The sequence below is a fragment of the Balaenoptera musculus genome, chromosome 1 (assembly GCF_009873245.2).
Source record: "Balaenoptera musculus isolate JJ_BM4_2016_0621 chromosome 1, mBalMus1.pri.v3, whole genome shotgun sequence".
NCBI classification, from domain to species: domain Eukaryota; kingdom Metazoa; phylum Chordata; class Mammalia; order Artiodactyla; family Balaenopteridae; genus Balaenoptera; species Balaenoptera musculus.
This window is the reverse complement of record NC_045785.1, coordinates 15,184,129-15,196,704: the sequence shown is the minus strand read 5'-3', so window position 1 is coordinate 15,196,704 and position 12,576 is coordinate 15,184,129. Positions and strand designations below refer to the sequence as shown.

General features: G+C 42.6%; 1 protein-coding gene across 7 annotated transcripts in view; it reads right to left on the bottom strand.

Moving 5' to 3' along the window:
• Positions 1-1,066: 1,066 nt before the first annotated feature.
• Positions 1,067-12,576, bottom strand: part of OTUD3 (OTU deubiquitinase 3) — a 40,123-nt gene continuing 28,613 nt past the window's right edge. The window contains exons 5-10 of one of the 7 annotated variants that reach the window (XR_005021002.1): positions 9,543-9,674; positions 8,584-8,680; positions 7,201-7,385; positions 5,144-6,197; positions 5,008-5,032; positions 1,067-2,310 (exon numbers count right to left, since the gene is read on the bottom strand). Coding sequence is in view for 2 of the 7 variants with exons in the window: in XM_036861852.1 (XP_036717747.1) it covers positions 6,021-6,197; positions 7,201-7,385; positions 8,584-8,680; positions 9,543-9,674 (591 nt within the window). In the remaining 5 variants the exon portion in view is untranslated. Of the gene's footprint in view, positions 7,094-7,200; positions 7,386-8,583; positions 8,681-9,542; positions 9,675-12,576 lie in introns of all 7 variants that reach the window. The other 6 variants (XR_005021005.1, XR_005021001.1, XR_005021003.1 and 3 more) reach the window with 6 other exon arrangements.

The following is a 12,576-nucleotide window of genomic DNA, read 5'->3' as shown; positions in this document are numbered from 1 at the left end:
AATGGACAAGTGTTTGGAAATCATTAACCTTCAGTGCCCTGATCTGATGTCCCACAGAGGCAATGAGGTAAAATTGGCTGGAGAGACGGTACACAGCACTCTTCCTGGAGGGCTGTTACCTGTGATGTGTTCCAAGGTCAAAATGCACATACAGGCTGACTTGTGACACTTACATCAGGACAGCACTCTGGTCCTAGCAGATCCTTCAGAAAGATTCTCAGTTGGGTGAACAGAGTCCAGAGTCTGGGCCTCGTGGGCTCAGGAACTGGATAGCATTTGTGCACCCAGAAGTCTCTCGGTCACGGAATGAGGCAAAAATCACACAGGGAGGACAGTGACCAAGGGGGAACGGCCTTGCCAGTAGCTGGAGAATTCTTCTTCCACCCAGGGTGGTACCGGACACCGTTCAGTGCCAAGGTTCTGCAGAAACAATTCGAAGGCTGCTTGATGAGCACATAGAACAAGAGCAAGCAGGAGCCTCGAGGCCAAAATCATGAGGCCGCGGCGAGGCTGGTGAGATGGCAGCAATCTTGACCTGTGATTAGCGCTGGTGCCCTGGAGCCCTGGAGCCCGGCGCGAGTAGCGCCCTGCTGCACGCGCCAAGGGGTCCCCTCCCTCTGGTTTTCTGTGGCTGCCCTTCCCCCTCCGGAGGACCTCTTCCAGGTGAGTCCGTGCAGTCACCGCTGCCCACGTGCGCCTGGGAGAAGGTGCTCCGTCCTGGAATGGGATCAAACCAAGCCCCCAAGTTCTAGGGAAACCCCAAGGTGGCAGCCAATACGGGCAGACAGCTGCTCTGTATTCAGACAACTACAGACTATCGGAGACGTTCTGAGATACCAGGCAGAAATCTAAGGGATGGCCCTGCCAGTGTGTGAGGCGGCCACACTCCCCTGCATGGAAGCTACCATCAGCTGCTTAAGCTCAGTGAGACCCCAGACGACCACACACTGGAAGGCGGCGCACATCTTCCATGCCGAGGTCTCTCAGGAGGACATTTCCCGGCATGCTGTCTCACGCAAACGGCGGTCAGACAGTGACAAAAACAACTCGAAACTTTGTCTTTAAACTAGAATTTATTGGTATACAAAACTCCATTTCATAGATAAAGTGGCACATCTTTGCAGCTTCTATTGCACCAAGTATTGAAGATTAAAAACACAAAAAAAGAAACATTTGGTTTTGAAAACACTGCAAATAGCCAAGTACAGTACTTTGGTAAATAAAAAATAAAATGGTTCAGAGTAACACAATCTGAGGAAAGAAACATCCTGGAGGAAATGAACTATGGACATCAGACAACGGTCACATTCCCCCCGTCCAGCTCCACAGATAAGGCAAGACTTGCTAAGTCTATGGATCATGACCCCACAGAGGTCTTAAGTATCTCCGGACTGCAGTGAGGACAAGTGTAGTGCAACTAGAAAAAAGGGAAGGCGGCTGAGCCTGGGAAGGCCCCTGTGTTCTCCACAGACCCATCTGCCCTCCTTCATAAAGGGGGTTGACACCCACCAGCGCTTCCGCATCAGCAGGAGGAACACGGAGGTCTGATGTCCGACTCCTGGCTCTTTTCTTCTGCTCACAGAGCCCAGTGCCGGTGGCGGACGCTGGAAGGGCAGCCAGGGAGGCCGAGGGCCCTTCTCCCCGAGGAAAGTGAACCATGAGAGGAGCCCGCACCCGCATTCCTCAAGTTTTGGTTGAGGGACCTGCCAGGGAAGCAAACCGCAGGCTGAGGTCTGTGACTGTGCTCAAGCGACCGTCACAGACGGCTGGCAACAGTGACCTGCTGGGTGTCGAGACGCAGAGGATGAGGGGCAGACCACCGAGGCTTCGCCCAGCGGTCACTACCTTCCAGGGCTACAGCACAGCGAGCAGGAGTAGTTCCGGGACCAGGGGCGTGCCCTGCCTAAACCACAGTCACCACGCACAAGTCCGTGCTCTTACAGAAATTATTCTCTACTGGTACCAGCCCCTTCTCAAGTAACTTTGCGAGGATGCTAAACATTTTCATCAAGCTACAAAGTAGTCTGAACTAGGAGAGCGAGGCTCTAGAAGGTAATTCCTCAGAGGAAATGGTTAAGAGCCTGAGGTTTTTACAGGGAATGTTACCTTGGACAGACGCAGCCAAGCAGTCAACGAGGCCCAGCTCCTCCCCGGAGCTGGGCCCTGTGGGCACCTTCTGAGTTCCGTACTGTGCAATGCACTTCGTGACTGGTGCTCAATGTCTCCACTTCAATCCAATTATCCATTCCCCGCCTTGCATGTGACGGCAGAAGATCTGCTATCATTTACATATGCCATCGAGATCTTCAACTTAACAACATCAATGGAAAAATACAATTTGCTTTAGAGTCAGAAAAACACACCTTGTAGAAAATGCCATTATTAAATCACCTCAGAACAACCGTCGGAAGGCCCCAGAGTTTGAGCAACGCCTGTTCTGAAAGCTGAGATGAACAAAACAGTGAACAATGAAAATGTCAAAACACAAAAACTGCATCAGACTCTGAGTCTAAAGGCTTGCTATAGATAGAGCCTTGAGGTAAAAAAAGGTGAAGAGCTACGCATCTACCCAAAATGGGAGTCAGAGAGGGCCATGGATGTGACATTGAAACCACAAAGCTCCACTGTCACCCCACCCACACAGACCCTTCTGGTCAGGCTGAGAGTTAGCTCTGACTAGGAACCCAAGTTTCCTTCAACTGACGGCACATTCGAGTTGAACATCTCACAGAGGTAAACTGACAGCATTCTATGTGGACACAATAAAACCCAGGCAGTCCAGAGTTTCTCAGAATGAGAGAAACTGCACACTGACGACAGGGACTCACTACGAGCACAGTTCAATGCCAAGTCCATCTGGTATCTACCTACTTAACGTGGGAGCAGCTCTCCCCCCTCAGCATGGCCCTCCCCCACCCCAGGACCGTATCACTTCCCACCGTCAAAGCTCCCCAGGGAAGCAGGCAGCACCATGAGAAACGACCTACACAAAGGCCCACTCTAGCTGCCCCACAATGGAGCTCCCACTTGACAAGCCCTCAGAATCACAATAGGTAGGGAAGTGTTTTCAGAGCTTATAAAAGAAACTATAGACAAGCTCAACTAACACTTAAGATTCTTCTTTCTGCCACAATTCTTCAACCAGACTTCACTCCTGAAAGCATATGTTCCTATTATTGAAAAATTAAATATACATATACATTCTCTCTCTAATATCTCCTGGTGGCAACTATATTAATTCAGAAGTTGTGATTCTATGTTGTTTCAATACATCTACCTCTCTAGTACAAAGCTGATGCTACTAAAATTTTATTTCGTATTTTGACCTTTAAAAAAATCTTTTTTTAAAATCCATAAAACCTTTATATACAGTTTATAAGACTAGTAAGCAGCTATGGACCACCGCCTCATCCCCCTTCTCCTGACCAAAGCTACCGAGACAACCCCACATAACAAACCTCTAACAGCCACAGAGGTTAAGAAAGAGTCGCCTCCTACTATGCAGTGCACCTGAGTAACTATACCAGGTAACCGTCACTGACCACAGTCATCCCAGGACTAAACATGCTGGGCCTCCACTTTGGCTGCCAATAAAGTAGTTCTCAAGTGCCTACCAAGGCAACCAAGTACTACATGGATTCCATCTACCTCATACTTTGGTGGGACTGAGGCAGTGAAGGCTAAATTTAAACCCTTAGCTAGAAGTTATCACTAAAGTTGGATACATGTTCCCCATTCCTAATAATTAACATACTAAACGCAGACCAGTTATAACTGGAAAACTATGAAATGGTAATAAAAGAAAACTACTGAAGCCATTTGATTAGTTTTTAAAACCACTGTTATTTTACCCAAGAAATGCCGAAGCCTATTATCAGAATTAGGTAATTTATAAATAAATGTGCCCAATATTCTTTAGCAACCTTTTAGCAACTTCTAAAACCCAATAGGAAAAAACAAAAACAAAAACCCAATAGGGCCCAAGGCCACCTTCATTAACCAGGTAAATAAAGCAATCCTACTACTTCTGACAATGGGTCTCCCTTAAGCTATTTCTGACTCCTAATTCTGCTGAATTTCTGGTACACAATCAGTCTTTCTGAGAGGATCTGGTCTCCTGTACTCTCACAGTACAAAACAGACAAGAAAGAGCGCTCGCTCAGAAATGCTCAGCCAGAGTCAGGAATGTGCCCAGAGTTAAAAGCCAAGAGAACAGATCCTAAAGCACTGGACCTCACTCCCTTGGAGAGAGTGAGACAACGGAGACCCCTCACTTGTTTGGACTGAGTACTAGAGGCTCTAACTCAGGACTCTGCAATGTGCAAAGAAAAAATGCTGTGCAGTTTCTAAATCTGCTACATATTACGATGTACTGTACCAGGATGTCCTAGGAGCACTTCCAAGAGACTACTGATGCTCCAACCACAAAAAGTCACCAAAGTCAAACAAACAAAAAATTAAAATACATCATCAAAACCACAGAAAGCAAATCACCTGCTGATAAAGACAATCCAATGAATCCAAGGCCAGCCCACCCAATGATATGTCTATACGTGTCAAAACCTTTTTATAGTTTTTCCCTTTGCCTCGGAACTCTGATAATTTTGAAATCTGAGATGGGGGAGGTAACTAATAATTTACCTTTTGATTCAGCACATATTATTTCTCCAAATATTAGGTCCCCAAAAGGCAAAGACAGTCCAAGATTGGCCACATCATACATTCCAGTTTTAAAGTTCACAACCACCTAATTCGGTTTGAGGAATGACATCTCTCCACCGCCCAAATCTATTTCAGCACTGTGGAGTCATTTGAAGGCCTCAGCCAAAGTAAGTTCTCTGCCCTGCTGGTCTAACCTAAGTCACTGACAACTTCTGGAGGGTGCTGGAGAGTGTTTCGAACAGCAAAATCCCCAAACAGGGCTTAACTAAAAAAGAAGTTAAGTGCAGCGTTTTATGGGATTTCACTTTCACAATACTAAGAAAATTCAGCAATGGGTCAAGTTACCTTTTATTTCTCTGAAGGCATCTTTCTAAATCCAGAATAGTAAGGAAGAAAAGACAGTTACCTACTTAAAATGTGAACATGAAAAGCCTTAGAAATTCTTCCAGACACCCCCAACCCCCCGCCCCAAATCAATTACCTCTTCAGACTTCTTCCTGAGCAAAAACTCAGGACTCTCTTGACTTCTGCCTTTACAACTATGGCTTCTGCGCTCCACGCTATCAGAATCCCAGAACTGTGTCATAAGCACTGATACACTGTCTTCTCGTTGTCAAGAAACAAGTACCAACTACTCAGCAACACTACAGATTTTCCAGCAAAGCCCAGGCCTAATTAACAGTCTGGCCTATTTATCATATGGCTTGAGTGCAAACGAACCAACAGCACCTGCATCCCATCTGAGCATCAGAATCACGAAGAAGAGAAACGTGGCTGTTTAATTTCCACCCTGACTACAGGCCACAACCTTCACATCCTATTACTTTGGGAAAACACTTCCTGAATTATTTTCTGATTAACTTGCATTAGAAGAAAGTTAATTCTAAACATGTACCTGAGTTGGACATCATTTATAAACTATCCTGCATATTAATGTCTGTTTGAAAATGAAAGAGAAACAAAGGAAACTTGTCCTTCTGAATTTCTAGCAATTAATCTAAACTACTTCATAACAATTACAGTGAAACCCCGAGTGTTAAGGAAAGATCCCAGAGTCACCGAAGTCTGATTTTCAGGGCAAATAAAACCACACTTAAAAAGTTTTTTTTGACCTAACTATCCACTCCTAAAAGTCGATATTTTAATTATGGAACATGAATGGCTTCACTGCACTTTCATTAAATAAGACACATCACTGACAAAACTCTGAACAAAAAAGGAGGCAGCCTGAAGGAAACTAACTCAGTGTGTGATTCTGTGGGTTGAGTTTCGTTTTGTAAAAGGATGGCCTCGCTGGAAAGCCTGGCACACGGCCCTCCGCTTTCCATTCCCTTCTCACAACTCCCAGGAGGCCACAGTCAGATGTTGAGAGCCGCGAAGGTCTTCACCAAGGTGACCTGGGTGCTCGAGTCTGCTTCGCTTCTGTTGTTGTCCCTGTGGCTACTCCTGCTCTCCAGGGCTTTGTGACGGTGCCTCTCCTCCTGTCGTTTCTTCTTCTCTAGTCGCTGCTGTTCTCGCCTCTGTTTGTTTGTGACCTGAAAGAGAAGACTGCCGCCTGAGTCGCCTGCACGGGGACACAGGCTGCACCAGTGGACGGGAAATGCGGGGCTGACAGATGCAAAGGGCACAGACTGCCTTTCAACAAGAACAGAGAAAACCCACCTAACAGACCAAAAATGAGTTATTTCCCATTACTGCTCAAATTTACATTTAAATTTATACCCTCTTGCTGAGCTAGCAAACAAAATCAATTCCATTCTCCTCATAAACCAATTCAAAATGACCTAAAGAAACATTAACCCTAGTCCAGCAGGAGGTAACACTCAAACATGCCACAGGATGCCTTCCTGTACATAATTTAATGCCCCAGGGGATCCTAACAAAATCCCCAGAAGCTTATCACATCTTAGCCTCTGCCTGTGACCTTTTACATTACGTTGCATTTTGAGCTCAGAATTTCCTGGTGAAAAGTCTTTACAGTAAGTTCTAAATTCAGTAAAATTAATGGTGTCATATACTACTTGTGGGAGTGGGGTTGGGAAGGGAGCAGTACAACCCTTCGGGGAAACATCTGACAATTTACCAAAAGACCTTAAAAAGATTCAAATATCCATGCCCTTTAACCTGTTAATTCCTCTTCTGGGACTCTAGCCAAGCAAATAATGCAAAATACTAAGACTTATACACAAAGATGTTCACTGAAGGTGATGGCATTTACAAAAAATGGGATTCAATCACATGGGTTAGCATGGAAAGCACCCGCACACGCAGTAATGTTAGGCGGGAAACGGAGCCGATCCGCGTGTGTGAGTATGAGTTCAGGGTATACTTCCTTGTAGCCGTCACTGCAAAGTCCAGGCAGGACAAGTGAGCTCTTCCTTCCGCTTCATGATATGCCCTCATGCGCTCCCCGTATTTCCTACAACAACCGCTTTCATAGGTCAAGAGAAAATCACACACTAAGTTGAGCTCCAAGTCCCCCCACGCCACCGAATTACAGCAGCCCACCATCTGCCCTTGCAGCCCCATCTTTCCTACCTTTGGGAGGTGATTTTTATTTGCTTTGTTTTCTTCACTAGGGCTGGCCCGAGACTTATCGTTTTCAGTTCTGCCTTCATTTAAGCCCTGATTTCCAAAGATTCTGGTGCCACTGTCACCCTCCTCCCATAAAGGGTCACACTGCTTCAGCACTCGGCCACTGGACTCAAGGTTCTCCTCTGCATCTTCCAAAGAAAGATATTTTGTTAAATTGAAAACCTAAGATAGTTACACAATGCGATTATTGTTAAATGACTCCAAAATTACCCGGGTCCCCAGATCACTGGCATTTGGAGAGCAAGTTTCCTTGAGGCAAAATTCTAATATCAAGTCAATACAGTGGGGAACATAAGGAAAAAATAATTGGTAAAAATCGGAAGATAAATTTTAAAATAACCTGTCGACCAGTCTTATCATCAGCTTCCTACCAGTCGAGTGCTTTGTTTTGTTAGATTAAACCACTTTTTAACATAAATTTTTAGGGGGAAATCTTTCATTTGTACCCAAAAAACAGAAAGGAAACAAGTTCTAAAGCTGTGCTCTCCAATACAGTAGCTACGAGCCACACGTAGCTATTTAAATTAAAATTAATTAAAGTTAAATAAAATTTTAAACTTAGTTCCTCAGTCAGTCTCGCTTAGCCACATGTCAAGTACATACCATATGGGATAGCACAGACACTGCATAGCGTTATTTTAAAATCACAAAGACCAAGTTACTTACAGCTTTCTAAGAAGGCATAGCAAATATGTAAGGAGGATAATAAAATACCCAATCAGAAAACTATAATGCCAGGAACAGTATCAGGCACATAATGTCTGGCAATAAGTATTGAAATCATTTAAAATAAATAACTTGAGAAAACAGTTCGATGTTAACATCTTTTTTCCTTCCTCTGAATCACAGAATTAAACTCAGTTCAAGCAAAAAGAAATTCTGAATTATCACCAGTTGTCAGATGCCAGTAATCTAAATATTTCCATTAGAAAAATAATTTTTCTCTCCATTCCATTTCAATGATCATTTTGGTATTATAACGGGATCTTATTTCTAAAAGGCTAAAGTCTTCCCTGACATTTTCTATTCCTCCAAAACTGAGCTAGGTGGCCTTTTCACGCATTCCCCTAGCAGCCTGTACCCACACTTCATTATGTCTTATTATACCAATTTACTTATCTGTCTCCACCAAGCCCCTCCCCACCCCAGACTATACTCTCCCTGACACAGGGCTGGCACCTAGTAAAAAACACCTGCATATACAAAGCTGCTGAATGTGAAGAAATAACAATATAATTATTACCTGTCACTTGATTAAAAATAAGTATTTGGAAAATCACCAACATAATCATTGTGAAACCTTATAAATATCAATCATGGACTTACTATTTCTTTTTCCCTGGTTCATCTGCAGCATGGCAATTATCGCAGATTCAATATTATAATTTTCAGCTTCCAGGTTCTGGACTATCAAATTAAAATCCTATGAAAGAAACAAAGGAACACATCAAGACTGGGTATACTTTTCTACCTATCTCTACATCAATAATCTGACAAACAATTTTATAAACTTTTTGCATGTAAAAGTGTAAGTGGACTCAAGCAATGTGCAGTCTATTCCTTAGAATGTTAATAAAAAGCAACCTATTCTAAAAATAAACAAAAGGATGTCATTGAGGCAAGGTTTCAAGACCTTCCATTTAGAAAATGTCTTAATTTTCAGTAAGGTTAATCACCTGAAATAACCATTTAATAAAATGAATTCTTATAAAACTGCACTAGTCAGAAAATAATAAACCCACATACTTCCTTAGGATTTTGAACAGTACTGGATAAAGTCTAGCAAACAAGAGAGAAATGAATGAACATCTCTCATTAAACTGTATCACAGGGGCTTCCCTGGTGGCGCAGTGGTTGAGAATCTGCCTGCCAATGCAGGGGACACGGGTTCGAGCCCTGGTCTGGGAAGATCCCACATGCCGCGGAGCAACTAGGCCCGTGAGCCACAATTACTGAGCCTGCGCATCTGGAGCTTGTGCTCCGCAACAAGAGAGGCCGCGATAGTGAGAGGCCCGCGCACTGTGATGAAGAGTGGCCCCCGCTTGCCGCAACTAGAGAAAGCCCTCGCACAGAAACGAAGACCCAACACAGCCATAAATAAATAAATAAATAATTAAAATAGCTTTAAAAAAAAAACTGTATCACATAATTAAACTACAAATATCATGGGCCTATTTTGGCCCATCAGGTGTTAGCATGCTAGAGTGATGCCACAAAACTAGCAGATAAACTAGGCACAGCAATGCCTGTCTATAAACCACTGTTACTGCATGACAAATACTAACTGAACATCCAGTTGCATTGCAAACTTTCTGGACAGCATCTTCTACTTCATCTCTCAGGTCATCTTCAAAGTCGACTCCCTTTGTTTTGATCTTCTCTCTTTTATTTGATTCATCTTGATGAAGCATCTGAAACTAAAGGACACAGAAAGAGTAACAATCATGAACTCTAGCAAACAATGTTCAGAATCTGCAATACAGGAAGACCCTCTAATCTCAAAAACATTCAAATATATGGGAAAAGATTCCAGCGACAATCTTAAAGGAATAGCAATCACTAGGCTAAATTTTATCCAGACACTGAGATTCCAGGCCACAACTGAAGTATTAAAAACAAAGGCCCAAATATGGGATAAACTGTTCAGTAAAAATGGCATTAGAGCACCTACAGCTTCTAGAGACCAACATTTTGGCAATGACTGCCGACTCAGACAGCACACATCTGTCTCAGCTGGTTTCCAGAGCTGTGAGCTTAGTAACAGAATCGATCCTCTACACTAGCACCCAATGAGCTTTTTCAGCAGGACAACTCGTCTTGAAGAAACACACATACAACTCTCATCTGGTTCCCTAGGCCCTATTTGATCATCAGCAAGCTGCAATGTGCTGGAGCTCCTGTCCCAACCAGATTATCACAGGTGAGCGTGACTCATTTAACCTCACGTGCTATCACCACACTCAAGGGAACCTGTCAAATTCTAAAAACTTGAAGAGCCGCTCACTTGGTATCCACAGGCCTTTACAACCTAAACCCATTTCAGAAAAGCTAAAATCATCCCTCTGTGGCTCCCAATCACTTTCTCCCCCTGCTTGCTATTAATGCAGGGAGATGGGAAATGAGCAAGGACATTTCCACTTTTTGCATGTAAAAGTGTAAGTGGACTCTAGCAATGCCAGTCTATTCCTTGGAATGTTAATAAAAAGCAACCTATTCTAAAAATTTACCCTAACAATGTGGCTATGTGTAGCAAGTCTCTGAAATTCATCCAAAGGAAATAATGTCAAGTATAGAAAGGACTTTTGCTAAAGTGCTCCTCTCAGTGCCACTAAGAGTGGTGAATAACTGGAAACACCTAAAGGTTTCATAGTGTGAGTACGGTTAAATAACCACGGTAAATCCACACAATGATGCTTCATTCCCATTCAAGTAAGGAACACAACAAGGATTTTCACTACCACCATGATTATTTAACCATGTCTTGGAGGTAACAGCAATGCAATTAGCGTCCCCCCCCAAAAAAAAAAAAGAAAAAATAGAAGTATAGAATTGAAAAGGAAGAAGAAAAGTTATCACTATCTGCAGATAATGTAATTTTATACCTTAAAAAAAAGAGACAAAGAGAGAGAATCAACAAAAAAACTACTCCAAACAAAAAGAATTCTGGAAAATCATATGTTTATAAGGAATGTAAATTGATAAAGCCACTATGGTAAACAATATGGAGGTTCCTTAAAAAACTAAAAATAGAATTACCATATGACCCAGCAATCCCACTACCGGGCATATACCCAGAGAAAACCATAATTCAAAAAGACACATGCACCCCACTGTTCATTGCAGCACTATTTACAATAGCCAGGTGATGGAAGCAACTAAATTGCCCATCGACAGACGAACGGATAAAGAAGATGTGGCACATATATACAGTGGAATATTACTCAGCCATAAAAAGGAACGAAATTGGGTCATTTGTAGAGACGTGGATGGACCTAGAGACTGTCATACAGAGTGAAGTAAGTCAGAAAAACAAATACCGTATATTCACACATATATGTGGAGTCTAGAAAAATGGTACAGATGAACCAGTTTGCAAGGCAGAAATAGACACAGATGTAGAGAACAAACGTATGGACACCAAGGGGGGAAAGTGGTGGGGGGGGGGGGCGGGTGGTGGGATGAATTGGGAGATTGGGATTGACATGTATACACTAATCTTTTAAAATACATGTACCTTTTAAAAAGAAAGAAAAATAACAAGTGCTGGTGAGGATGTGGAGAAAGCAGATCCCTCAACATGTTGCTGGTGGGAATGTAAAATGGTGCAGCTACGCACTGTGGAAAACTGTGGCAGTTTCTCAAAAAGTTAAAGATAGAATTACCATATGATCCAGCAATTTCACTCCTAGATATACAGTTGGTGGGTTTGGGCTACACAGTCCACTTATATTTTTCTCAGTAGTAAAAACTACAGTACTACACAATTCACGATTGGTCAAATCCAAAGATGCATAACTGCAGATATGGAAGCTCAGATACAGAGAGTCAACTATAAGTTATACTCGGATTTTCAACTACACATAATTGGCACCCCTGACCCCTGTGTTGTTCACAGGTCAACTGTATATCCAATAGGTTGAGAACAGGTACTCAAACAAATACTATACACACATATTCATAGTGGCACTATTCACAACAGCCAAAGAGTAGAAACAACCCAAATGCCCATCAACAGATGAAAGGATAAACAAAATGTGGTATATCATACAATGGAATATTATTCAACCTTGAAAAGAAACGAAGTACTGATAAGTGCTATGACATGAATGAACCTTGAAACCATTATGCTAAGGAAAGCCAGACACAAAAAGCCACATAGTGTGTGATTCCATTTATAAGAAATGTCCAGGATAAGTAAATCCATAGAGACAGAAAGTAGACTGGTGGTGGCTGGGATAGAAAAGGAATGGGGAATGACTGCTTAATGGGCACCAGGTTTTCTATGCGGTGATGAAAATGTTTTGGAACTGGATGGAGGAAGTGGTTACACAGCTTTATAGGTGTTTTCAGTGCCACTGAATCATATACTTTAAAATGGTGAATTTTCTGTTATGTGAATTTTACCTCAATTAAAAAGTAAGAAAATTTTGTAGGATAGCTGGGTATGTACATAATTAACATTTTGTTAACAAATCTCATATATACAAATATAAAGGGAAAAAAGATCCTTTCCTTACAACAGGAACAGAAAACATAAAACTTCTAAGAATAAACTCAGTAAAAAATAGGAAAGAGCTATATGAAAAAAGTGCTCCTGGA